This window comes from Onychomys torridus, chromosome 3 (assembly GCF_903995425.1).
Source record: "Onychomys torridus chromosome 3, mOncTor1.1, whole genome shotgun sequence".
In the NCBI taxonomy this organism is placed as follows: domain Eukaryota; kingdom Metazoa; phylum Chordata; class Mammalia; order Rodentia; family Cricetidae; genus Onychomys; species Onychomys torridus.
In genome coordinates, this window is record NC_050445.1 from 34,839,860 (window position 1) to 34,866,900 (window position 27,041).

Below are 27,041 nucleotides of genomic sequence, written 5' to 3' on the forward strand. Positions count from 1 at the left end.
GGGTCGGAAGAAGCAATAATGAATTAAGAAGTGACCTCAGGAAGGGAAGCAAGGAAGTAGGTTCAGTGGGTCATGGGGGCCAATCCCGCCTACCATACTTTTCTCACCCAGGACCTGGAACAAATGAGTCACTACCATTCACTATGAGCACGTGTGTAGGTATGTGCCTGTGCACATGCAGAAGCCCAAGGACACTGGGTGTCCTGTCCTGTTACTTGTCAACTTCTTCCCACCTAGAGCTAGGGTGAAAGCCACCTTCCTGTATCTGCCCCCACAGCACCGGGGTTATTGACACCTGCATATGCAGCCATGTCCAGCTTTCTATGGTGGCTCCTATGTCCAAACCCCAGCAGCCATGCTATATAGCAAGGGCTCTTGCTCACTCCTGAAACGGAGTTATTCTAAGGTATAAAATTAGGTGTCTGATGTCAGAGAAGACTGGATAGCCAGGTTTGTTGTACTTAAAGCATTTTTAATGGAAACAGCGTATAATTTTAAATATTTTAATTGAAAGGATTAATTCAATGATTAAAGATTTTCCTGGGACCAAGATATTCAGTCTGAAAGTATCACCCCCACAAATTACTTACTCCAATGGGAAATGACCTTTCCATCTCACCTAATGATCACTTAGTATCACGGGACACACTGATGTGAACTTCCGGGTGAGATACACTGTGGGCATAGTATCACCTGTCAAGTTGATTCTGGTGGAAAATAGTCAACATGAATCTAATCAAAAGACAAGAATGGATACTCTTTCTAGACAGCTAAAACCTGTTAACGTCTCACTCTCTTAGGAAAAGAGGAGAGGCAAGGTTTGCAAATACAGATGATTAGAGAGGTAAATATACGTACCATATGCTTTTTAAAAAAAGCTTTTTTCTAGACATTTTTCTGTGTAGACCTGGCTGTCTTGGAACTTGCACCTAGCTTCCTGTGATTCTTAATTGGATCATATGTTTTTTAAAAGTTTTAAACTAAGCTTTAAAGACAACTGAGGGAATCTGGATATGGAAGGAATATTGCAACAATTGCATTTTATAGTAAAAATGTCTAAAACATGGAAATGCCGTTGGTTAGGAACCCTTTGGGCACAGGTAACAACTGAAGGTAGTGACTAGGTTTACGGGAGGCGCTCCCTGCACTCTGCTCCCAACTCTTGAGAAGGTGCAGTTTTCAAAGTAACTTCGGGAAAGTGGTATTTGGAAAAGACTAAATTTGTGCCTTGTACAACACAGATAAAACAGTTTGTCAAAGCCACAGTCATAGTGATTATGAAGAGAACATACCTTTTTTAATTACGAGCTCCAGAATACTGATTAACTCAGTAAAAATGAATTAAAGCCCTAAATTAACTTAGTCCTTTTGGGGAACAGAAAGCCTTTCCTTTAAATGCTAAAACTGTAAATCAAAGTACCTAAAACCTGCTTCTCTCCCCTTTACTTTGCAGAAGAGCCCATAAATAACCTCTCTCCATGTCTCACGTATAGGAACCTCGGTCAGGTCTTCCTACTTCTACCCATCACTCTCTGCTGCATGAAGCAGCAACTGTGGTCAGCTGCACTGCTGCTGGTCAAGGCATCATTCCTTCCCACACTTTCCCACTGCCCTGCTGACCTCTGAGCCAGCCCCCTGCACGTCTGCAAGAACTAATGAGAACAAAATGATAATGGTGAGCCAGTAAGGCAGCTCAGTGGGTAAAGGCATTTACCACAAGCTTGACAACCTGAAACCCGCATGGTGAAAAGAAAACCGACTCCCCCAAGCTGCCCTCTGAACCCTGTGAAAGCTATCATTCCCTTCAGAAGCTTCTTGGGCTTTGAATGTAACACAAATTGCTAAATGGTCTTTAAATTAAAAAAAAAAAAGAGCCAGATATTGGGTTTTGATATTGAAAGCTGAAAGATCAGAGGAGCAAGCCACAGCCACCACCTCTTACCTCACCCAACTCCTCAGCCTGAAAGAGCTCCAGCTGAAAGGGCCGCCTCAGCCTGAAAGGCTCTCCTCAGCCCAAGACTTTAGTTCCTGTCTCCTCCTGCCTTATATACATTTCTTTGTCCACCCATGCCCTTTCTTCTCTCAACTTTCTTAGTGCTGGGATTACAGCTGTGTGCCACCACTGCCTGGCCTCTATGTTTAATCTAGCGGCTGGCTCTGTCCTCTGATCCTCAGGCCAACTTACTAGGGTACACACTTTATCACCACATTTGATGGTCGGTAGGTTCACATTCAGTTATTTGAATGTGGGTACACTGTACCACCCTGCACATGTGGGAGTCAGGACAATGCTAGAGTTGATTCTCTGCCTCTACCAGGTACGTTCCAAAATTCAAACTTAGACCAGCAGACTTGGCAGAAGACACCTTTATGCACCGAGCCATCTTGTGGCTGGCCCAATGCTGTGTTCTTGGTGACAATGGGCTGGAGGTAGAGGTCAGAGGCAGAGCATTGCTACTGTGAGGCCCTATGTTCAACCTAGAATCACAGAAGACAAATGTGGGCCAGTGCAGCGGCAGGCAGGAGGCTGACATCTTGACATTGTGGATCCAGTTATATGCTCACTCGTTTTCCTAGGACTTGTGACTAACAGGACATTTTCTAGCTAAAGGCTATTGTGGAGCTGGTGGGCAGCCAATTACTTTCAAAATGTAACAATGGCCAAGTCTTTTTATGAAAATGCTTAAAAGCTAGAGAAATTTCATTGTAAAATTTTTTTTCTTTTGAGCTGGGGATCGGACCCAGGGCCTTGTGCTTGCTAGGTAAACGCTCTACCACTGAACTAAATCCCCAACCCTCATTGTAAGATTTTAAAACAAAAGCCTCAGCCCTCTCAGCAGCCTCAGTTATCACGCTAAAGTTGCTGCCAGAAAGGAAAACATACCTCTAATGGCAGACACGGGACAGCAGTGATTACGTAATCTCTTCCTCAGTGGTAACCACATTAATGAGAATATAGGCGGATGATTAAGTTGAGAATTGTCACAATCCTTTCAAAGAAACCACGACGGACTGTGCTGCCTTTTGAAATGCAGGAACGAAAGGCAAAAGACGCCTGACGTTTTGAGGCATTCCTGTTTGCACAGCATGAGCATGGCTGTAGTTTATCATCTACTCTGCTACAGAGATCTGAGCATCACAGAGGTAGACCCAACAACTGAAACAAACTGTCTAATTGTGCATTCAGAATTTCTCCGGGGAAAACCATACGCTTTAAGTTAAGAGTCTTAATAATTTCAAAAGACTGATCATACATTTGTTATTTTTTAAAAAGTATTTTATTGTTCACAAATGAGGGTGAAATAAGGCAGAGGTTTACAGAAAAGACGTCCATATATCAAGAAAGAAATAGCAAAATATCTTTTGGTCATAATTTAGAAATAAAGTCATCTATAAAAAGGAGATGTTCCTCAGTTCATCTCTTCCACAGAAGAGCATAATCATGACTCTCAACTCCTTGATATCCTCAGCAGGCCACGGATCCGTCTGACAAGCGCCTGTATGAAACTGTAGCGGGACCGAACTTTTGAATATAACCCTTCAATGTCTAGAAGTTTCTTTTGTAGTGATTCTCCAAAGGCATTGGTGGCATCAGACTGAAGCTGGAGGTAACACAGAAAACCTTTTATTACTACATTGCTCTCTCAGTATTTCAGTCTGCTACGCTATTCTAATCTGCCCTTTCTTATATAGACTAAGGTAGAGTATTCTTCAGAGGTAGACTATCTGCCTAACATGTGCAAGGAAGGCCTTGGGTTTGAAAAGCAGCTCCACCATTACCCCATGCCCACTTCACCCACACAAACATTCACAAACGGTACTTTTCTATCAGAAAACACTATCAGGTGTTTGTAATGGGGTACCAGATTAATTAAAAGTTACATTTCTATCTTAGAATGCTTTTGTGGTTTTAATTCCTATACAACTGTGTATAAATTAAAGGTGTATCTTAAGTAGAAACAATTGTTGATGCTGATAAACTGATAGGAATACAAAAAAAAAAAAAAATGCTCCTACTCCTAAAGGCCGTATCAAAAGCTGTTAAGGGCCTGGGAGATGGCTCGGTGGTTAAGAGCACTCACTGACTGCTTTTCCAGAGGACCTAAGTTCAATTTCCAGCACCCACATGGCAGCGCACAACCATCTGTAACTTCAGCTCCTGGGGACACGATGACCTTTTTTGACTTCTGTGGGTACCAGGTACATGCAAGCAAAGCACCCACAAGTAAAATAAAAATAAATATTTTTTAAAAGTTGTTGAGTAAGTGCCAGGCTAGTGGTGGATAAGCTGTTATGAGCACTTGCTACTCTTACAGAGAACCAGGGTTCAGTTTCCAGCACCCATCAGGCAGCTCAGTTACTTCTAACTCTAGTTCCTGGGGATCTGAGGCCCTCTTCTAGCCTACTAGGGTACCAGGCACACACATGGCACATACATATACACAGACACTTTTATATACACATAAATAATTCTTTAAAAAAAAAAAAGAGACAGTGTCTTTAGTGAATAAGCAGAAACTACTACTTTCTACTTTTATCAACAAACCAGGTTCCCTTTAAAGAGTAAAGAATACCAGGACAGAACCTTACCTGGTCTATATCATGCTGGCTCACTACAGCCAGCCCACTTCTGAAGTCCAGACTGGGTTCTGAGGCAAAGGAATCTGGAAATAAGAGACACAGTGAAGCAGCCCTGCCAAGTGTGTGTCTCCTGCACAGCAGAGGCACCTGCCGGCAGCAGCACACGCAACTCAGCTTTGAGCACTGGAAGCCTGGGAAGTGCATCCTGGTCCACGATGGGTCTCGCCCTCCCCCTGGGAGTCTAATGCCTGTTCCTCCATCCCAGAGCCCACCCCGAACAACAACAGTGGCCTGCATCTATTCTTCTAGAAATCAGCTGTGATGGGACTCTGCAGCTGGGAAGAACCTAACCACAGGAAAACGAAGCACAGCCAGTGACCAGGCTCCAGAATCATTTTCCATGGACAGTTCCTATGGGCAGAGAGTGAAATTCAGAAAACAGTCGTGTTTACTATTTAGCTCTCCAGTACTAGACTCACTGAGTAATCTCAAACACATAAAATTTAAGGTTGCTTCAAGTAGTTGGTGATGTGCATCCATAATCCAGCTACTCAGAGGGCTGATCAATTGAGCCCAGGATTTTAGGGCCTGTCTGGGAAATAAAAAAAGACCTTGCTGCAAAAAAACAAACAAAACTAGAACGAGGCAGCTGGATTTTCAGGGCAGTAAAATGTCTGCATTCCTGACTTCCCAGTTTTGAGAACAGCTTACCTTGTAGTCTTCTGCTTTTAAATAAAGTCCTAGAGGCAAACAACGAGTCTTGGGAATCCGTTGGAGTGCAATGTAACAAGTAGTACTCCAGATGGCGCCAAAGAATGAACAGGCAGGTCTCTATGATAACTGGAGTCCAGATTAAAGAAGAATCTCATGCGTGTTTTTACAGACCAGTTTCCGAGGGAGAGAAAAGAAGAGCCTGTGCTTGATTATGCACCATGACCTTGCTCTATCTAACTGACAGGGATGAAATTCAGTGAACATGCTTCAGAAAAAGCTGCAACGTGAGCTATGGGAGGGGAGGCCCACAGGACACTGTGCCAGCAGCCTCTTGCCCACACAGAAATCATCTGCAGTTTTATAGTACTCCTAGCTACTCTAGAAGGTGAAAATAAAAATATCAATATGGAAATACATCAGGTATTTACTGGGCAAAAAAAAATAGGCCACAAAACAATAATTATGTCACTTTCCACATGGTTTTGGTAGCTGAATGATGCAAGAATTAAGTAAGTACTGCCACAGTTTAGGGTCTGCACTCTGGGCTGTGGCTGCACAAGGATACAGGAACAGAGGGACAGCAGCTTAGCGCGATTATTGATCAGCTTGACCAGACGCCGTCTCGCTAAAACACACTTCTGCGCAGTAGAGATTTTATCAACACCAGCAGGCATCACAGACTGGCACAACTAAGGAAAAGAGAGTATACATTGTAACAACTTAAACAAAATAATATACCATGAGCAGGTTGTTATAATAAGAACTTGGAAAACACTCAAATGTATTTATCCAGCTTTGTGGACAAGAGTTTATTACCCAAAAAATGAGTTAAAGAAGCAGTCAATTCCCACATGAATGTTTATCTGCTGCCTTTGAAAGTCTGTTCAACAGACAGACACTGCCAACCCACAAGTGGCCCACCAGCCCTCAGTATCATATCAGATTAAAATAAACAGCCTCTTTAAGAAGTAGGTGAAAAACTGGCATGGGTTTGTCAGGTAGCTTCTGGAGAAGGTGGCGTGGTGATCAGGACTGATACGCCATCCCATCTGTCTGGAAAGTTCAGTACCACATGAAGACGCTGAAGACAGACAACTGCAAAAGTTCTACTGCGAAAACATTTGCAACAGGGAGCCTGGCTTCTCTGCAGCTCTTTACCGGGGCAGCCACCCTCTCACTCTCTTCAGGGGGCTGCTTGGCTGCTCCTAAAGTCAAGAGGTCCATGTTTATGAGGTGCATGCAAAGGAAAATCAGCAGATCCTTTACTTCCGAGCCCAAGCCTCGTACCTGGGCCCAGGTTGGTGCAGCAATGACTTTTCAAGCCCCACAGCTCATTACAAGGTTCATACCTCTTTTATTTCATCTGGGGGAAGTTGCTCGACATTCTGTAGCTTGTTGACACTGCGTCGGTGACTGTCATAATAGCTAAAGAAATCAGTGGCACTCTGTTTCAGCAGGTAAACAATAATGCCCAAGCCAGGCAGACGCCAATACGGAACCATGGGAACCTGGGTATCTAATAGGTGATAGAAAACAGAGTTCTGCTTAGACACATTTCCTATGGATTTCATTTGTTTGTTGTAAAAAGAGAGAACATGAATGCAGTCCTCTACTACTACAAATTACACAGTGAAGTTTCCTATTTGGGGAACTCACAGGGTCAGCACACCTAGAGTTCAATGGATGAGCCTCACCCTGGGAAAACAACCTTCTATGAATTTTAAGATATCTGTAAAAGTAAGAGATAAAAATACAAGTCATGTGGGCTATGATTAATGGCAACCCAAGACTACTTAACACTACTGCTAGAGCTGGAGAGTGGGCTCAGTGGTTAAGAGCACTGACTACTCTTCCAGGGAAAACCAGTTCGGTTCCTGGCACCCACATGGTGGCTAACAATTGCCTTCTGTGATTCCAGTGCCAGAAGATCTAACGCCCTCTCCTAGTCTCCAATGGCACTGCATACAAATGGTGCAGATATGCATGCAGGCAAAAGATCCAAGCACAAGAAATAAAAAGCAATCTCAAAACAAATAAACGCCCATTAGTTTAAAACACAGTGGTTAAGTGCTACTGTAGTCAGGTACATAAATACCACTGGAGTCCTTGAGAGAGTAAAGAAATATGGCTAGCAGGCACCCTTTATTAGGTGAAGACCTAAGCATTATAAAAATTGTACACCCACCCATATATACAAACCATATATTCTTTTTCAAAGACTTATGTGTATGAGTGTTTTGCCTTCATGTATATATGTGCACTGTGTCATGTCTATGGATGGTGTGAGCTACCATGTTGGTGCTATGACTTGACCTGGGTCCTCTTCAAGGACAGTAAGTGTTCTTATCTGATGAGCCACCGCTCCAATCCCACAACCCCCCCCCCACACACACACACACACACACACACACACACACACACACACACACACACTCTCTCTCTCTCTCTCTCTCTCTCTCTCTCTCTCTCTCTCTCTCTCTCTCTCAGGAGTTCCTTGACCCAAAGTGAGCAATGCGCACCTCATCCAATGGCTGTGGTTACATGTATTTACCTCTAATCTGCACTGTTCTGTTGCTGAACTGGCAGCTTTAAGTCATTCTTCCTAAGAAATACTTGAAAAATGAACCGGGTTTAATTTTAACCTGTCTCACTACAACAACTGCCTCTGGGAGCAAAACCCAGCAACTTACTTTTACCCTTTTACTTGGTTGCTTTTTAGCGAGGGTGCAAAGAACAGTGAGTTTAGGAACACCCTGAACCACAAATTTAGTTTAAGAATAGCCTGGGGTACACAGGAAAACACTGTCTCAAAGAATAGAAAGAAGAAAGTCACTGGTGGGTGACTTTAAATCAAAAGGGGTCTCTGGACAGGATTCCTAGTCATTCTAGACCCAACTAGTTAAGCTACCTGGACATCCTTGCAGCAAACTTGAAAGACTCCCTGGAAATCACCAAGTTCTACCATCACTAAACCAGGGTCCAACAGCTTTGTCTTTTATGTGTCCCACAAGATTGCTACCCGGCCTTTGCTACTAACTTCTGAAGACACCAGAGGCTAAGTCAACCTACCTAGCACCTAAAAGTTTACTGTCACGTGACAGAAATGTGGAGCTGTAATTCATGACCCACTTAGACACTGAATTCAGCACGAACTGATTCAGCATACAAAGTTACCTTGCTGAATGTCCATACATTTCACCCAGCTGGCTCTCTCTTCAATCCTAGGTGCTTTCTTTGGCATCTCTGGTATTATTTAAAACTACACCCCCTACATGGCTCTTCTAGTTTTAGCCTCAAAAATCCAAAGACTTTCCCTAATCTCTGTGCTTCCAGCTTCACACATAGATCTGACAAGAGTACCCCACACTTTCTTTTAAAAGTCATTTTAAACCAGGCGGTGGTGTGTGGTGGTGCACGCCTTTAATCCCAACACTCAGGAGACAGAAGCAGGCAGATGTCTGAGTTCGAGGCCAGGCTGGTCTACAGAGTGAGTTCCAGGACAGTCAGCGATACACAGAGAAATCTTGTCTCAAAAAAACCAGAAAAAAAAAAAAGTCATTTAAAAATTTTCCCATTAGTAATTCATCAAGAATAAACTGCATCTCACTGGAACCAAGCTGTAGAGCTGTTCCCTTCCTCAGATACAGTCAACCAACCCACCCCCGGCTCACCTTGCCGTGGTCCATCTCTGTTAATGGTCTCTGAAAGGCTAGGGGTGAAGAGACACACAGCACTCTGGAAGGTAGGGGAGCTCTGTAGCATGAGTGACTGGCAATATTCCATTACATTGGCACAAATCTACAATGAAAGAAAAGAAGTAACTCAAATGTTAGTCTAAAAATCCCCCAAAGTCACAGAAATAAGACTGCAGAAAACAAGGTCCTAATCAATTTGTAAAATTACATACAACTGTTTGTTTTTTTTTTTTTGGGGGGGGGGCGGTTTTGAGACAGGGTTTCTCTGTAGCTTTGGAGCCTGTCCTGGACTAGCTCTGTAGACCAGGCTGGCCTCGAACTCACAGAGATCCGCCTGGCTCTGCCTCCCAAGTGCTGGGATTAAAGGTGTGCACCACCATCACTCAACTTAAAAAAAAAATTTTTTTTTTTTTTTTGGAAGCTGAGGATCGAACCCAGGGCCTTGCAAAGCACTCTACCACTGAGCTAAATCCCCTACGACTGTTATTTTTATCAAGATTTCCAAAACCATAAAAACTCCAGGTCCACAATTTTCAGCCCTTCTTACCTGCTGCATGGCCAGCTCAATTTCATCTTTCTTGCTCACCCGATCTCCCTCCACATTATTATCCTGAAATTTAAACTGCCGCAGTCTGTCAGAGCCACCGAAGCGACTTAGCAGTCCTAAGCACTGGCGCTGAGGAAAAAAGACCCATTGTTCACTTCAGGCTGGAGGAGTTTAACAGCAGTCATCCCATTTTTCTTTAGGTAGAGGGGGAAAATTCAGTGGGGAGTGGAATTATTCTTGAAATCACCTGATATCTTTTCCTACTAAGGTAAGCTTGCTAAAATTCGCCTTTTTACAAAGGGAATTTGTTTCCCTTTCAAAAGATCCCCAATATAACCTAAACGTTTCTGAAGAAAATTTATGTCCTATATAGAAACATTCAATAATTTCTTATGAGACAGTTATAAAAAGCAACACAAGTTAATAAACAAATGAAAACTACATTTTTACAGGCAATTACAAAATGGTCAGTGACAAATCTCATAGTCTTACCAGGACTCAAACTTAAAGGCTATAACCCCAGTGTCTGGGGACTTCCTGGAGGGGTTAGGAATTTATAGGAGATAACTCGCAAATGTTAGGGTCTGTGGGGTGGCTCCTCAGCAGGTAAAGGCCAGGCCTGACAATCTGGGTTTGGCCCCATAAGTTATCCTCTGACCACCATGTGTACACAATGGCACATGTGTGTGTGCATACATACATAAAAAACAAAGCAATAATTTAAAAGCTTTAATGGAAATATTGCCAGCTTGAAATCTTCAGTTGAAATTTTCCCTGTGTTTGCTGCTTTTACAGATAAATAAACACGTTCCAATATTCCCAGAGACCACCTAAAAGGTCTTTTTCTCCCTTCTGAGGGGGAAAAAAAGGTGAAAATTTAGGGGAGAGACTTGGTGGTTAATGCAAGTTCTTCTGGAAAATTATTTAATAATATGATGTCAAAACATACCATGTGCATGTACTTGAACCTAACCACATGATTAAATTAAATCCAACTTTGAAAACAGACACATGAGTCAGTGATTCATCGTCATTATGCAGGACTAGGGTTTCAAATTCAGTGCCTTAAGGCACATGCTAGGAGAGCACTCATCTATTGAGCCCTGACACTTTTCTTTCGAAAACTTGGAAAAATGGATTATGAAAAGGTAACTGGTTAAGAAAAGTATTATATAAAACAACAGAATGTAAATTCCTCTATGTAATTATTTTATAGCTAGCAAGAGGGGATAATGTTTAGGTCAAAGATGAGCAGGCTCTTAGGAAGCCTTTAATAAAATATCTAATTGATAAACTAATACGTTTAAATATGCTAAAAAGATATATGCATGAAGAAGAATTTAGGGATAAACTAGTAATAATACACAAAACCAACTTCTAAAAAGGTAAAGCACTTAGTAGGTGAAGTGGGAAGATCAACAGTTCAAGGTCAGTCTGCTCCCTGAGACCTACCTCAGAAAGTCAGGAGAGAGCTAGTGGTTAGGGGCAGTTGTCAACTTAGGACAACAAACTGCTGCATAAAAAGTGGCAGCCGCAGTGGTGGGACATGTTCTGTAGTTCCAGCACACTGGAAGCAGAGCAAAGAGGACTGCTGCTAGTTCAAGGCCAGCCAGGCCTACACAGAGAGTTCTAGGCCAGCCTAGCCTACACAGAGAGTTCTAGGCCAGCCTAGCCTACACAGAGAGTTCTAGGCCAGCCAGGCCTACACAGAGAGTTCTAGGCCAGCCTGGCCTACACAGAGAGTTCTAGGCCAGCCTGGCCTACACAGAGAGTTCTAGGCCAGCCTAGCCTACACAGAGAGTTCTAGGCCAGCCTAGCCTACACAGAGAGTTCTAGGCCAGCCTGGCCTACACAGAGAGTTCTAGGCCAGCCTAGCCTACACAGAGAGTTCTAGGCCAGCCTAGCCTACACAGAGAGTTCTAGGCCAGCCTAGCCTACACAGAGAGTTCTAGGCCAGCCAGGGCTACACAGAGAGTTCTAGGCCAGCCTAGCCTACACAGAGAGTTCTAGGCCAGCCTAGTCTACACAGAGAGTTCTAGGCCAGCCAGGCCTACACAGAAAGTTCTAGGCCAGCCTAGCCTACACAGAGAGTTCTAGGACAGCCAGGGCTACACAGAGAGTTCTAGGCCAGCCTAGTCTACATAGAGAGTTCTAGGCCAGCCAGGGCTACACAGAGAGTTCTAGGCCAGCCAGGGCTACACAGAGAGTTCTAGGCCAGCCAGGGCTACACAGCAACACTCCTCTCAGAAAACAAAGGAACATGCAAACAAAACAGTAAAATTAACAGTTGCTCATGGCTTACTCATCAACAAGATTTACATAGTCATAATAACAAGACATTAAACATGAATATAAAAACCCTTGCCACAGTTGTGCTCAAGCTTTAGGAGTTGTGCTACGCTGGAAGAAGACCGGAAATGAGGACACTCCATCTTCACCAACAGAACAGCACAAAGTCAGTAGGTGACTGGGAAAATCAAGGAGTCAAAACAATGAACATCATTCAAAGTCATCAAAGAACCCATGAAACAGCAGAAAGGGGCTGCTCTAGTCCAGGGGCAGCACCTTAAAACTGCTATTTCAAGAAAGAAGTCAGTTACCTGAAATCTTCCAATGTGTCCCTGGAGCTCCATTAAGGATCCTTCATTTACATCAACATCAAGTTCACTTAACATACCTAAAAATGTGGAATATGTGTAAATGTAGTTTAGTGCTAAAATAAAAACACTATAAAGTAGAGTGCTTCTGGTATTTTCTATCCTTTACATGCACGAGCAGACTCCTACCATGAAAAGTTTTGGGGAACAGAATTTTCCAGACTGTAAGCATCTTTCACACAGTAGAACACTAGCACAAGGGCAGTCATACAACCTACAACCTGGGCGGGTACTTTCAAAAGGATTTTTAAAAGTTTAAGAAAAACCTTTACTTAAAACTTTCAGGAGGAGAGGAGGGAGGGAAAACAGTGGTTGGTATGTAAAATAAATGAAAAAACAAAAAACAAAAAAACAAACTTAAAACTTTCTAAAAATCAGAAATCAAGTCCTTCCTAATAAGTAATAAGAGCTTAGACTTACAAGATAAATGAACTTTAACCCTCCTCCCCCTGACAAGGAGGAGGAGGAGGAGGAGGAGGAGGAGGAGGAGGAGCTAACTTAGGCCACAAATACTCAGGAACAGATGGCAGAGAGAAAGGAGGATCAGCTACGGGACAGGCACTGTGTGACTCAGCTCAGGACCTATCTACTCCCTCGGAAGCAGCATGGAGGAAAAAGGAGACACTCACAGAATCCTTGTAGACCCTAATCCACAAGAAACATGCTGAGGAGTTAAGGCGTGGAGAAATCAGGGGAAGCCCTTACAATACCTGCACTGCACTGTGGGACGTGGTAGAGGCAAGAAGTGGGGACTGCCCCGACACTGCACCGGCTGAGAAGACCTCGAGTCTCCTCAGAAACAGTGAGGCTCCAAGTACTCTGACAGGATCTGCACCCAGCCCTAATCAACTCTCCCACTCAGAGGGCTCAGACAGAGACATCCACAAAGAGGCCAAGGGCTGGAGACAGTAGACCAGGGGTTACTCCACAGAAATAGAGGAAGTGTAGTTAAGTCCATAGCCTCAGAGGCTACACTGCCTGGGACTCTAACAGATCTGTGCTTCAGATCCCTCGCCTGTAAATAGGAACACTAACAGTTGGACCTCTTGAGATTCTTGCATACTCAGATCAATTAGCATGCCAGGGGAAAGTAGAGCTTGAACATACTACTGAGCATGCATTACCACTGGGATTGCATGTGCTGAGGGGGAAGAAAGGCTTATCAGCTGTGCTATCACTTAAGATCAGTGGCAGCATCAAGACAACCTTAAAACATGAGGGAACCCAGTGAATACACTTTCTCCTCCAGAGAAGAGGCCTGCAATGCAAATTTAAAATGCCAAGAGGTAAACCCAAACAGAGCTGGTACGGGTCATAGAGGAGGGCCTGAGACTGAGTGGGAGCATCACAAGACAATCTGCAGGTGGAGTAGGAAGGAGAAAGGCCTCACTGCTTCAGGTTTCATATCTGGGTGCTGCTGACTTTAGAATTTACATAGTACAGAAATTATACTCAAGGCAAAAGTGACAAAAAATTCATTAGTTCTTAACTTTTTTCTTACTCATGGTAACTTTTTAGTAACAAATATTTCTCTGTACTCTTGGAATATTTCTAAAATTCAGTAGTTCCTCTTATTTTTCTTCATTAAGCTTCTAACCTATTAAATGCACGTAAACTTCATCTAAACCAGCAAGCCAAAAGGTGATGTGGTTCTCATATATCACCTCTACATGCTGCTACCCCAACACATGCAGTGCAATGTTTGAAAAGCTATTTACCAAATACAAGTAATGAGACTCTGATACTTTTTAATTATCTCCTTGAACTCTTTGATTTTTTATGAGTATACGGTTTATATAATATAAATTTATTACTTAATAAAGGCAGTTGAATGTCACCAGTACTAATTTCAAGTCAGTAATAAAAACCTCTCTCGGTGAAGCCTGTGTCAGTCTGTAGAGAATTGATTGGGCTCAACACCATCAACTCACCAGGAAGTGCAGCTTTACTTATGATTCCTGTCAGCAGAGCTAACTCCTGCAAAGAGCCAGCGCTGACATCCTGACAGCGCAGAATCGCTTGGACGGTATCAGAGTGAGCGACGAGAAACTGCAGTACCTGAGCAGCCCAGACGGAGGAAGAGAAAACTGCATCACACGGACAGTCCACCTTTTCAGCAAATAACCGTACGCAACGAAGACCAAGAGAAGCGGCTGCTTTCTCAACTTCAACAGTGTATTTCCTCACAAAGCAAAATAAATCACACCTCACCACCAAGCTAAACTACTTCAAAGTTTGCATATCAACACAGGAGAGCTTGCTGTAGGAGACCATGACTCAGAAACACTGCCTGGAAACACCTATTTTACTTCTTTTACTGTTTATTTAAAAGGAATCAAGAGAACTTCATATGAATGGGTATAAAAATGGTCACTAAATTCAAGAAACCACTCTATGTAAGCCTGACTGGGGCAGCATGCTTCAATCACATAAAAGCTTCTGTTCCTTTTTGATATAATAAGAACGAAAGAGACAGAAACTCTTTGGTCCAAACCTCTGTCTGCCTTTGGTATTCTCTGGAGCACTCCTGGGGTACTAAATTCAATTCCCAGCCCTGGGGAGGGAGTGTGTGTGGGTATGAGTGGGGCAGGGAGGACCACTCAATCTGATCAAAGAATTAGCTCAAAGCCATCCTGAGGATGCCAGGATGTCCTCTGCGCTGCTGCAGTGCAAATAAAGCGTTGCTTTAGAAGCTGCAGCTTCTACCCAGTGAAGCAATGAACGCATTGTACAAAAACAGACAAAACATTCAGAAACCAAAGCATCTAATTACACCATGATGCTAAAAAAAAAAAAAAAAAAAAAATCCTATGCATATGATACTTTATTCCATACTTTCTATTTCTGTGGAAACAGGGTGTCATGGAGTCCAAGGCCTTGGACTAGTCACACAGCCATAGAAAACCTTGAACTCTCAATCCTCCTGCCTCTCCTTGGATGACAGGAATATACAGCCATGCCCAACTTCCGGGGTTTTGTTTTTATTTTTTATTTTTTTTTGAGACAGAGTTTCACTCCATAGGCCAGGCTAACTAATGACCCTGTGGCCTCAGTCACCCTAGAACTGGAATTACAGCTATGCACTACTATATGAGGCTTTAGGTTTCTCTTTTGTATTTTCTAAAGGCCTTGTGGTGTTTGAATGAGAATGGCCCATAAGCTTGTGTGTTTGAAGACGTGGTCCCCAGTGGGTGGAACTGTTTAGGCAGGATTAAGAGGTGTGGCCTTGTTGGAAGAGGTATGTCACTGGGGTAGGCTTTGAGGTGTGAAAAGACTCAACCCATTCCCAGTGTGCTCTCTCTCTGCCTCCTACGAGACATGAGTTCTCAGAAGTTCCTGTGGCCATGGCTTGCTCTGCCATCAAAGACTCTAACCCCTGAACCTGTAAGCTCAACTAAATGCTCTTTTTTAAGTTCCCTTGGCCTTGGTCATGGTGTTTGTCATAGCAACAGAAAAGTGACTTAAGTCAGGCCTACGATCCCTCTCGAAATGCTTGGCTGAAATACATCTTAAGTGCCAGCTTATCCGACCAGAGTAACTGCTTGCTTTTCTACAGGAACACTTTCAAATCTCTTGCTTTCCATCTCAGGATTCTATTAAGGAGAAGAGTACAAATATCGGCCAGAGTTCATAGTGAAGTACAAGGGCCTATGCTCTACACTCTGCTTTGCCACTGACAGCGGGGTGGACATGACCTCATTTGAGCTTTCTATCTACAGGCTCTGCATTTCTAATTGTGAGTTCTGCATCGGTGACTTCTGTACCAAGTGTTCACCTTACCTGCCCTGCTGCCTGCAAGTGCTGGGCCATACTCGACGTGAGGATGACCTGGCACAGCTGGAGGGCTGGGAGGAGAATCTGCCGGTATCGGTCCACAGGTGTTGGGATGAACATTGGGGGGTCTCTCATGCCAAACATGCTTGATTCATTTCAAACAAGCCAGGAGAGAGCAACAGTGCATATAAGATAGGGTCTTAACAATTCATTATCATTTACGTGCTAAACTATAAACATTTATATTTTAAAATTTGTAGACAAAATAAAACGGGTGCTTGTTGAGAAGAATAGAAGGAGAATGTTAAAGAGACTTTATAGAGACAAGTAATTCTATGGCAGGATCTCAGAAGTATTTAACTCAACTCTCTTTACATTCAGAGAAAATAGTTAACTTTTGTGTTTACAACTCGTAACACGTTACCATAATAACCCCTTCCCTCCTGAGACAACACAATTCTGTGTTAAGCCTAACAAGTTTAGATATCAATTTGGCAATGGATTTTCTTTGGGTTTGAACAGCAACTAACCTTAAGTTAATTTTTTATTGCTAGGAAGATTTCTATACTGACTGCCTAACAATGCTGCCATCCTGTAGACTGAAGGGAAAAGACAGGCCCATGGGAAGGCTCGGCTAGTCCAAGTGCTTGCTTGCCTTGCAAACCTGACAACCCAATCACAATCCTTGGATCCCACAACAAAAGGAGAGAAGCAACTCCCAAAGTTGTTCTCAGACCTCCACACACTGTAGTGCCCAAATAAATAAAATTAAATTTAAAAAGTCAAACTGAATGTTCCATATCCAAATACAAATTAAACAGACATCTGCTGAAAAACCTGGAACTTGAGGCCAGGCAGTGGTGGCACACGCCTTTGATCCCAGCATTCAGGAGGCAGAGGCAGGTGGATCTCTCTGAGTTCAAAGCCAGATAGGTCTACAAAAAAAATTCTGAGAAGCTAGAGCTGTTATACAGAGAAACCATGTCTTGGAAAAAAACAAAAAACAAAAAAACACCAACCCAAAACACACAAATAAACAAACCCTGGAACCTGAAAATAATTTCATTTTAACCTATCAAAGTCATAGCAGTAGATAAAACACTAAAACCAGAAGAAGAAAAAAGGACCTCTGTTCAAATTATTAGGATCACAAATATGTAACAAATTAGTTCTTGTCTCTTCTCCCTTGATTTTGTTTGTTGTACGACTCAGGCTAGCCTTAAAATCACAATCCTCCTGCCTCAGCAGTCTCCCAAGTGCTGGACTTACAAGCAAATGTGTACCACCATACCTACCAACAAGGTTTAACTGTGCTATTATATTTTAAAAGACCCCTGACTAAAAACAAGTACCTATGGAATTCATATAAAATAAGGCTGGCAAGGTAACACTGACTAACAGAATTCTCAGTTCCTCTCTTCTCTGAAATATAAAAATTAGGTCCCACCCACTTTTACTGTCTTGGCAACTCCCACTGACTAGTAGATGACAAAGGCATACAGCACTCCCTACCCTCAGAAAAATTATCTTTGGGATTTCTATTTCTTCATAGTCCTTTGCTAGGAGCATAAGCAAGCTGGTTCATGTGGACACTTACCCATGCGGGTCCATCTCTGGGCGCATGTCATACACCTGGCACTGTGCGAGCCTCACAACCACCCCCGACCTCAGGAGTTCCAATGAACCTTGCTGTAACTTAGCCACTCTTGTGAGAAATGCCTGCAAAGTGACAAAAGGAAGAATCAGTGCTGAAATCACGTCCAAGGGCCTCGCAGGAACACAAGATACTAAAATCAACCACGAATAAGGAGAAATCCTGAGCTGCCTACAAAGACACATTATACCTCTTTTCTCCTAAGATTTTTTATGGGAACTCAGGGGTAAATACTGTACATTTATATTACTGTACATGTATTATTGGACATTACTATTATTGTGAATTATTCGAATATAGTTTCTGTCAACAGGTCGGGTGAGTTGCTGTGCTCCCTTCTAGAGTGTCTCTAGCACCTAATACCACGCTTGGTACACATTAGGTTGCTAGTAAATACCTATGAAAAATGGATGAAGAGATGAATACTCTAAGACTTCCATTACTGTGACATATGGGAGAAGAGGAACAGACCTGGAGGGAAGGAACTGACAGAGTAGACGCTGCGTGAGGTCACTGCTCCCTTCCCATGAGCCTTCATGTCACTCTCAGCAGCATCCTGGGTGAGTTAGCAGGCACCAGGGTACGACCCTGGAACCTTCTCAGGATAACTCCAGCCCATCTTCCCACTCAGAAGATGCATTTCCAGCACAAATCCCCAGATGTAACAAAGCTCTTACAATAACGACAGCTTATATGATAGAAATATTCAGGATGCACCAGTGGCCTAGTGGTAAGCACATCTCCAGGCTCTAAAGAAGACTGCTGACCTAATGCCAATGTCCATCAAACCGTACCATTTTGGATTCATAGGTATAAAGGGCTTTTAGGAGTGGAGGCTGTGGAGTTAGCAAGCTCTGAAGAGTCCGGTCATCTTCCACCAAGCTATCCACGAGGACCTTCAAATAGCCACTGTTGGAAAGGTACAGGAGCCACTGTTGCTGCTTGTCCACAGAGACAATCCGGTCCAGGAGAGCCAGGGCCAGCATCTACAGGAGAATGAATCAGAGTCCTAACATGTGGACCAAACCTCTGACGGCCACTACCTTCTCTTAGAGTACTGACAACTTCTTCTTGTAAGAATGCCTATAATAAAATTTCATCGTTTTTTGAGAAGTTGAAAACTGTATGTATCTAGAATCTAAATTTCTTGATATAAAGAAAATTTCCAGAGTCAAATTTTAATTCTGAAGCAAAACCTACATTAAAAATAATAGCAATTATATTTTATATTTTAGCCAAACCCGGGCATTACTTGTTAGAGAAAAAGGAAAACTAATTCTTTGAAAATGTTTGCGTGTGTGCCTGTGTGAGACTACATGCACCATGAAAGCCAGAAAAGATAACAGATTCCTTGGAAATGGAGTTACAGACATTGTGAGCTGCTCAATGCAGGTGCTGGGAGCCAAACTCAAGTCCTCTCCCAAGAACAGTAAGCACTCTTAACTGCTGAGCCACCTCTCCAGTGCCCATGTTTTCTTTTAACTGCTCCTTCCAATTCTAAATTTTTATGTGTGATTTAGAGGAATCTTAGAAAAGTATTAAAAATACATGTAATCTAATAGACACAGTTAAACCCATTTTGATCTACTTCTTCCCAGGGTTTTGTTCTATGTATAAAAGTACTTTAAAAATTTTAAGCATAATTGAGAGATTGCTCTCTAGTTTGTATTTCATCCTATTTGTTTATTTTTTTTTTTCTCCCATGGCCTTGAAATAAAGGATGTAAGTGCTACAGGATCTTCCACTGGGAGGAATTCCTATCTAAGGTGTCATCAGGATGCCACGATGGCTCACTGAAGGGAAAATGCAACCCTGCCCTCCATAAGGTATCATACAAAAGAGAACACCGTCAGTACAGGAGTAATGCCCAGCAGCAGACAGACCAAAGATCTATCAGGTAGGACTTCTGTTGTTTCTATCCACATTTTTTTCTACCTGCAAACCTCAAACTTAGCAAAGGTAATTTTAAGGAGAAATTCTGAGTTAAGACTCCCCACAATCAAATAAGACAGAGCAGAGGCTACAATTACAGCAGATGAGCAAACTCCTGTAAAGTGATACAGGGAGCAGTTCTCCACATGCAACACACATTTTCAAAGTTGGTTCAGTATATACCTCCATAAATGCACAACACTCATTCAGTTCTAAACAACTGATATTTTACCCTTCCAATCTCGTGACCATCACAAGCGTCTCGACAGACCACTTCCATGAGGGCAGCACCGTAACTTTCAATGATAGCCATGTTTTCTCGTTGTAATTTACTAAACACATCTTCAGGGGCTGTCAGTCTTTCCCACATAGTTTTCTTAGCTACAGGATTAAAATGGAAAAAAAATCCCATAAAAAGCAGTTTAGCAACTAATAATATCTCATATCTAACAACAAAAGGAATCCATTACTGCATGCATACAACAGAACAGATCAATGAGTCCAGACAAATGAACTTTAAGAGCATGTGTCATGCATGTACACTAATAACACTCATACTGTATGACTCTTTCAGAAGGTAAAGTTAATTATGGACCCTAAGAGAACTGATAACTTGTATTTACCCTGCTAAGCAATTTGTGAAGTGGTAATGTGTTCCCCAAAATATTGTGTGTTCCCCAAAATAAACTTATCTGGGGTCAGAGAACAGGACGGCCACAATATTAAACATGAGGATAGGCAGTGGTAGCACACCTTTAATCCTAGCATTCCAGAGACAAATACCTCTGGATCTCTGAGTTCAAGGCCACATTAGAAACACGCCTTTAACCCCAGAAATCCAGCCTTTAGTCCCAGGGAGTGGCAGCAGAAAGTAGAAAGATATATAAGGCGTGAAGACCAGAAACTAGAAGCATTTTGTGTTACGAGGTGGCAGCATTAGGAGGTTGGGAAGCACTGCTTTAAATGAAGAAATGCTACCTTGATTTATCTGAAACAACCTTCACACTAATTAAAAGACATATACTACAGAGGAGCATTTGTACTAGGTAAGACCATTTTTAGATGGCCATTTAAAAACATCTATTAAAATAACACTGCGTACTGCTTCATATGGAAATTTTACCACAAATCTTCCTCTTGAAAATTAGAGACATATTATAATTTTGAGACAGTATTTTTGTGATAGTAAATATTAGAATTTTTAAGCCTATGAATAAGTAAACTGCTTAAAAGTTATATCCTTACTATAGAATAATAGCCATTTTATAAGACTCCAGTAAGTATGTACTGTGGAGCTAAGGGGAAAAGAGACATTGTCCAATGCTACAAACAGTGTGTTGCCGTTCAAGTATAAAAACGACACATTACCTGAGACTCTTAAAAACTAAACATGCACCCCCAGCTTTACAGCAGTTGTGTGGAGTCAGAAGAGAGAAGTGACTTAGGCTAACTAGGAAAGGCTAGATTGGAAACCATCTAACTTTACCAGCTTCTAATGTGTCCGGCTCATCTGGTCTCTGGGCAATCTGTAAGTAATAAAGCAGAGAGCCGTACAGGTGAGTTCTTACACGCTGGAAACCACCACCTAGGAAGACAAAAACATGCAGTCAAATGGGAACTTCTTTCTCAATCAAAGTTAGAACAAGTCATAATGTATAGAAAATGTAGATGGAAAAACCTGTCTTCAAAATAAAGTCTAGCAGTTTCTTCAATATGATGTGAAGGGAGGAATCTCCAATAGAAGCAAAACCCACAGGCCGGCTCTCTGTCGCAGGAGGTGAGGTGAAAGAACTATCAAGCAGGAAAGCATAATGGGCCTCGCCATGTCCTGAGACTAGCGGCTGCTTCTGCTCTGTGCGCACAGCCTGGCTTAGGTGGGCAGTCAGGGTGAACACAGCGCCGGCAACCACTGGCATTAACTCCTGTGCTGCTTCGTCATCCAGTACCTGAAAGTACAAAGGGGTCAGAGTGAGCTCCAGCTCCCATCCACTGTTACAGGTCTCAGACACACTAGGCTTTTCAACTACCTTAAGAATGTATTAAGCTGGGCGGTGATAGCACATGCCTTTAATCCCAACACTGGGAGGCAGAGGAGGGCAGATCTCTGGGAGTTTGAGGCCAGCCTGGTCTACAGAGCGAGATCCAGGACAACCAGAGCTACACCATGAAACCCTGTCTCAAAAACAAACAAAAAACCAAAACAAAACAAAAAGAATGTAAGAACTATTCAAAAGAAAACTATTAAATAAGTGTATGTAACTAATTCTTATCAGAATTCCATGCAGATGTTTTTAGGCTTTGAAATACACATACATGGCCTTCACCACCAGGATCATACTCAGTAGCTCTGGGGTGGGATCTGCCCATGCCTCTTTTTATAAAACTCCCTAGATGATTCTGGTATAATCTAGCTCAAAGCTCCTACTGTACACAATTTGCCTTTCTCAAGGAAAGTTTTCACATCAATATTATAAACTTTATTTTGCTTCTAATCTAAAAGCAGAAAAAAATATATTTGCTTAAAGGCAAATGCATATACCTATACTATACACTCATACATTAGTCATATAAAGTAACTTAGGAAGTAAATCACCTTATCATGGACATCTTGTAAAATGTCACGAATAATCAGCTGTCGATCTTCTGCCTGAATGAGCTCCTGAGGACAAGCCGTCAGGATAATTTCTACTAGCTGCCTCCAGGACTCCAGTGCATGCCGCTTTGCATAAAGACACTGCAGCAACTTGTTTCTTCCTACAACATACTGAAGAATAGTGCTGATTTCCTAGAGCAATAAATATTGAAACTGGTTAACACCCAGGGAAATAGTACCTGTTTTAAACAATTTCTTATGTTTTGTTTTCACAGACCAAGCCTTGACTTTTATTATTTAAAAAAGCTGCATATTTCTTTCACTTTCGGACTCTGCTTGTGCCTTCAACACCTTCACAACAATTTTCGGCTCCTCAATAAGGAAAGCCCGCTTGATCCTGTCACATTTGGCACATATGGACCCACCATAGGCCCTGCTGATATGCTTCTTTGTCTTAGGCAATCTCATAAGGACTTTCGGTCTCACAACATGAACCCCTCAAAGTGTGCCTGGGCACACACCGCATGCAGATTTAGGTGTTTTCCCAACCTTCTTGGTATAAAGGTAAACAATCCTGTTGCCACGGGTTCAAGACAGCCTAGTTCTGTTAGAGACTGCATTGTAGGAAAGCCTATGATGGTATGTCAAATGCTGGACCATTCTGAGTGTCTCTAAGCACCATACCCATAAGAGATAATTTCCTATTTTTAATACCACCATTTATTCAGAAAACTTACTTAAATTACATTTATTTATTGTGTAACTCTTAAAAATTTAATATAAAAAAAATATAAAATCAGCCGGGCGGTGGTGGCACACACCTTTAATCCCAGCACTCAGGAGGCAGAGGCAGGTGGATCTCTGTGAGTTCAAGGCCAGCTTGGGCTACCAAGTGAGTTCCAGATAAAGTGCAAAAGCTACACAGAGAAACCTTGTCTCGAAAAAAAACTATATATATATATATATAAATAAAATCATAGAAGAAGGTTCCATGAAAGCTTAATTTTATTTACTGTGTGTGTATATGCCACAAGAAATGTGTAGGGATCAGCAGACAACTTCCAGGAGTCAGCTCTTTTCTCCCATTAAGGGTCTGGCTTGACAACAACTTGAGTTTGATCAGAGCCCTTTCACTGGCCTCCATGAAAACTTAATGTTTAAGTAGTTTACTAATTACATATGCATTTACAGCTTTTGAAGCGAGCAATTACCTAGGCAAAACCTTAAGTAGTACAAATAGCTAAAGTGTCAAACTAACAGAGCTTACCTCCATCAGCAGAGGCCTCTGTCCTATGGCTGCCATACCCTGAAGAGCATTGACTTCAGCTACAAGAACCCTATGAAGAAGCTAAGTAATTAGTGAAAAAGAGAAAAACAATATCATCAGAGGTCAGTAGGATAGTATGTAGCAATTACCATAAACCACCCTAACAGGAAAAGATCCAGGTACCTCTGCACACAGTGTAACAATCGCACGGTCCAATGCACACACAAAATATTAGTCATCCCCCCACCCCCTTCCAGGGAGTAGTACCAAAGGGACTCGGGCAATAATTTAATGCTGGATGCCTCAATCTTTCTCACTTTGCTAAGGATGTTACCATTCACCTGGTAGAGAACTAAACAGTGAAAACCACTCTGTAGTCTTAGCTGGGTGGAAAAACACCTTAAGGAAAGTTGATGGAGAAGCTCTTACAGAAAGTAGGGGTATTTACTGAGTTTAATTTCATCACTGTTGACAAAACAGGCCAATAAGCTAATAGCAGAAATCAGTAACATGGAAATACATACATGCGCGCGCGTACACACACACACACACACACACACACACACACACACACACACACACACGGTTACACTTTCCTGACAGCTCAATGTCTGAACCTCTGTTGCTGCAGGCTCTTTAAAGGAACCCTCACCTTGACATTGCAGATTGTCTGCCCCCGTAAATTCTTGTGCTCACAGTTGGCAATGACTTGCTCAATCTGAGCACGGTCAAAAAAATCCAGCTGCAAAGGCTCGGGAATCTCCTGACTGAAGTCAATCGAATCAAGAATACTTAGAATTTTTCGGCGTACTAGAAACAAGAAGTAAATAAAGTGTACCTGAGGCACTGGAGAGGACACAGCACCCCCCCACACTGCTCATTTGAACATGCTATGATTCTCTGAAACCAAAGACCTTGTGAGATCGAGATGGGACTTGTTTCCGACATGGCCACTCACTAAGACATTTTCCCTCTGTTCTGTAAACCCTTTACACAGTTCCCGACGTAGGTCCAGAGTCTACAGATACACGTAAACGATCCTGCACTTTAAGCAGTATAGTATGTCTGTAACATACAATCCCAGGGCTTCACCTTTTGTGGCAGTGTCAAAATGAAGGAATCCAGAGACAGACCTAGTTTCCTCTTCTATTCCTCCTTCACCATCTGTTGGAGCACGAGTAAGAACAGGTCAGGAAAGGAAAACACACTTCGAAATCACACTTACTTGGAAATGCAAACATAATGTACTTTATTTCTGGGTCTAAGAGCCTTTTGTAAGTGGATAATTAAGATGCAAAGATTATGAGGACTTGCTAGCAATGTTCATCTGACTCTCTTCACCCCTATGGGATTCATTCATAACTCTGAAGAGGAGAATCAGAATTTCAAAACTAGCAAGAGCTCATCATACTAAGGAAGTGATTAAAAAGAAGCTTATGCTTCATTTGCATGTATAATACATATTAAAACAGCTCAGGTCACACTGGCTCAGTGAGACAAACCACTATTTTGAACAAAATATGACTATTGCAGATCTGTTAAGAGGAAAATAAAATGACATCAAAGGGCAATTTTTGGGTTTTTTTGTTGTTGTTTGTTTTCTTTTTGAAACAGGGTCTCTCTCTATAGCCTGCCTGTGTCTTGGAACTCACTATATAGAGCAGGCTGGCCTCAATCTCACAGAGATCCACCTGCCCCTGCCTCCAAGTGTTGGAGTAAAGGCACTCGCCGCCACCACCTGGCCAAAGGACAATTTTTAATTTTGTGTTTTAAGAATAAAAACTGGGGAAAAAAATAAATAAAAACTGAGAAGAAGTAGTTTTGTCTAAAGTCACATCACATCCTAAGTGTAAAATGTGTACTCATCAAAAGTGGTTAATACACAGCACACCCAGGGTCAACGCTCACCTGAATAAGGCTTCACTGGCATGTCATCTAAGAGGAGGTGCAGAAGCCTCTGTGTGTGTGAGCGCTGGCGGTTAAGAGAAGTCACTCTTAGTTCTATTGAGGCAGTCTTCATAAGCCAGGACATTTGATTCAGCATAGAGATTTCATACTCTAGAATTGAAACAAATCAATTTCATTTCCCATAGTTGTAACGCAAGATATCTAATTAAATACTTCCCCATGAAACAATAATTTCTGAATCTTAGTAACATCATGATCAGAACATAAAATTATGAAAGAAAAAAGGATACAAAGGAAAAAGAAGTTATTCTATGTCCATAAAAGATGAAAAGAACTTATAAATTTTTATTAGTGCTAGATGTAGTATACATCTTTAATCCAAGCACTCAGGAGAAAGAGGATCTCTGTGAATTTCAGGCCAGCCTGATCTACATAGCAAGTTCCAGGCCAGCCAGAGATACATAGTGAGACACTTCTCAAAAAAGTATAAAAAAGTTCATTACCAGAGTAATTTCACAAAGATAAGTCTGCTATAATTTAATATTAATACCTCTTTATATTTTGTTTTTAAAAGTAATTTTTAAGTATGTAACAATCTATTTTTTAAAAAATCATAATTTTCACTTCATAAAATATACATTTAAACCCATATTACATCATTTTATGATACATAAGATAGATAGTAGAGCTCTTGCCTTCACATATAATTAGGGCTATAAATTCCATATATAAAAGAAATTTAAAGGGGTTGGAGAGCTGGCTCCATATTTAAGAGCACTTCCTACTATAGCAGAGGACACTGGTTTAATCCCCAGCACCCAGTAAGCAGCGCTCCTCAAGATTTGATTCAGTTCCTGCTCAAGCTTCTGCGCTGACTTCTCTCGGTGACACGGTGTGACCTGACACTAGATAGATGGAATAAACCGTCCCCCCCAAGCTGCTTTGGTCGCGTGTCTGTCATAGCAGGAGAAGCCGTAACTAAGACACAGACCAAGCTAAGTCAATCTTCATAACACACACATCGTAAGCCAGGCAGTGAAGATTCTTTCAGATTACTCATGTATAAAATTTTAAAGTTTCTATAATGTTTTTATATAAACAAAATCTCATAACTAAAAATGATAAAATTATGAAAATATAGAAGACTGTTTTATCAATTAGATAATTCCCAAGGATCTTACAGTTTTCTAAATAGTAAATTAGAATGCTGACAATTACCAGTAATAGAAATGTATTAACAGAATATGTGGACCTTGATTTCAAAACTATGATGACATAAGGTAAGCTTCAGGCCTTATGGCAGTACAGGCCTCTGGGTCCAGTTACTCAAGAGGTTGAAGCAGTGGAGAATAGTCTGTGCTCACAAATTCAAGACACCCTTGGTTTGGCTCTAACACGCTCAGCAGATAAGGGCACCTGCACCAGGCCCGACTCCCTGAGACTGATCCCTGGGACCCACACAGTAAAAGAGAACTAACTCCTAAAAGTTGTCTTTCAACCTCTACAAGCATGCTGTTGTGCAAAATGTTAATAAAAAATAGTAAGTTCTACTATATGTGTAAAAGTCTGTAACTTAGTTAATCAAAAGAAAATAAAGATTAATAAAATCAATCCCAGCACTCGGGAGGCAGAGCCAAGCGAAAAACAAAAAAAAAAAAAAAGAGAAGAAAGGAAGGAAGGAAGGAGGAAGGAAGGAAGGAAGGAAGGAAGGAAGGAAGG

General features: G+C 41.9%; 1 protein-coding gene, 1 non-coding gene and 1 pseudogene across 3 annotated transcripts in view; all 3 read right to left on the reverse strand.

The window, feature by feature from the left end:
- Positions 1–3,262: 3,262 nt before the first annotated feature.
- Positions 3,263–27,041, reverse strand: part of Nup205 (nucleoporin 205) — a 68,034-nt gene continuing 44,255 nt past the window's right edge. Inside the window, exons 24-43 of one of the 2 annotated variants that reach the window (XM_036180941.1) lie at positions 25,323–25,472; positions 24,507–24,578; positions 24,067–24,224; positions 23,415–23,495; positions 22,148–22,339; positions 21,233–21,500; positions 21,041–21,139; positions 19,787–19,935; positions 18,417–18,608; positions 17,566–17,687; positions 15,975–16,113; positions 14,126–14,252; positions 12,138–12,214; positions 9,538–9,666; positions 8,967–9,093; positions 6,645–6,811; positions 5,861–5,984; positions 5,293–5,421; positions 4,591–4,664; positions 3,263–3,602 (exon numbers count right to left, since the gene is read on the reverse strand). In XM_036180941.1, coding sequence (XP_036036834.1) covers positions 3,450–3,602; positions 4,591–4,664; positions 5,293–5,421; positions 5,861–5,984; positions 6,645–6,811; positions 8,967–9,093; positions 9,538–9,666; positions 12,138–12,214; positions 14,126–14,252; positions 15,975–16,113; positions 17,566–17,687; positions 18,417–18,608; positions 19,787–19,935; positions 21,041–21,139; positions 21,233–21,500; positions 22,148–22,339; positions 23,415–23,495; positions 24,067–24,224; positions 24,507–24,578; positions 25,323–25,472 — 2,729 coding nt within the window. In that variant the 3' untranslated portion in view covers positions 3,263–3,449. The remainder of the gene's footprint in view (positions 3,603–4,590; positions 4,665–5,292; positions 5,422–5,860; positions 5,985–6,644; positions 6,812–8,966; positions 9,094–9,537; positions 9,667–12,137; positions 12,215–14,125; positions 14,253–15,974; positions 16,114–17,565; positions 17,688–18,416; positions 18,609–19,786; positions 19,936–21,040; positions 21,140–21,232; positions 21,501–22,147; positions 22,340–23,414; positions 23,496–24,066; positions 24,225–24,506; positions 24,579–25,322; positions 25,473–27,041) is intronic. The other variant, XM_036180940.1, reaches the window with a different exon arrangement.
- Positions 6,880–7,036, reverse strand: LOC118580989. The gene has a single exon (XR_004944637.1). It is a non-coding gene; the product is annotated as a U1 spliceosomal RNA (small nuclear RNA).
- LOC118579441 lies at positions 22,445–22,807 on the reverse strand (annotated as a pseudogene).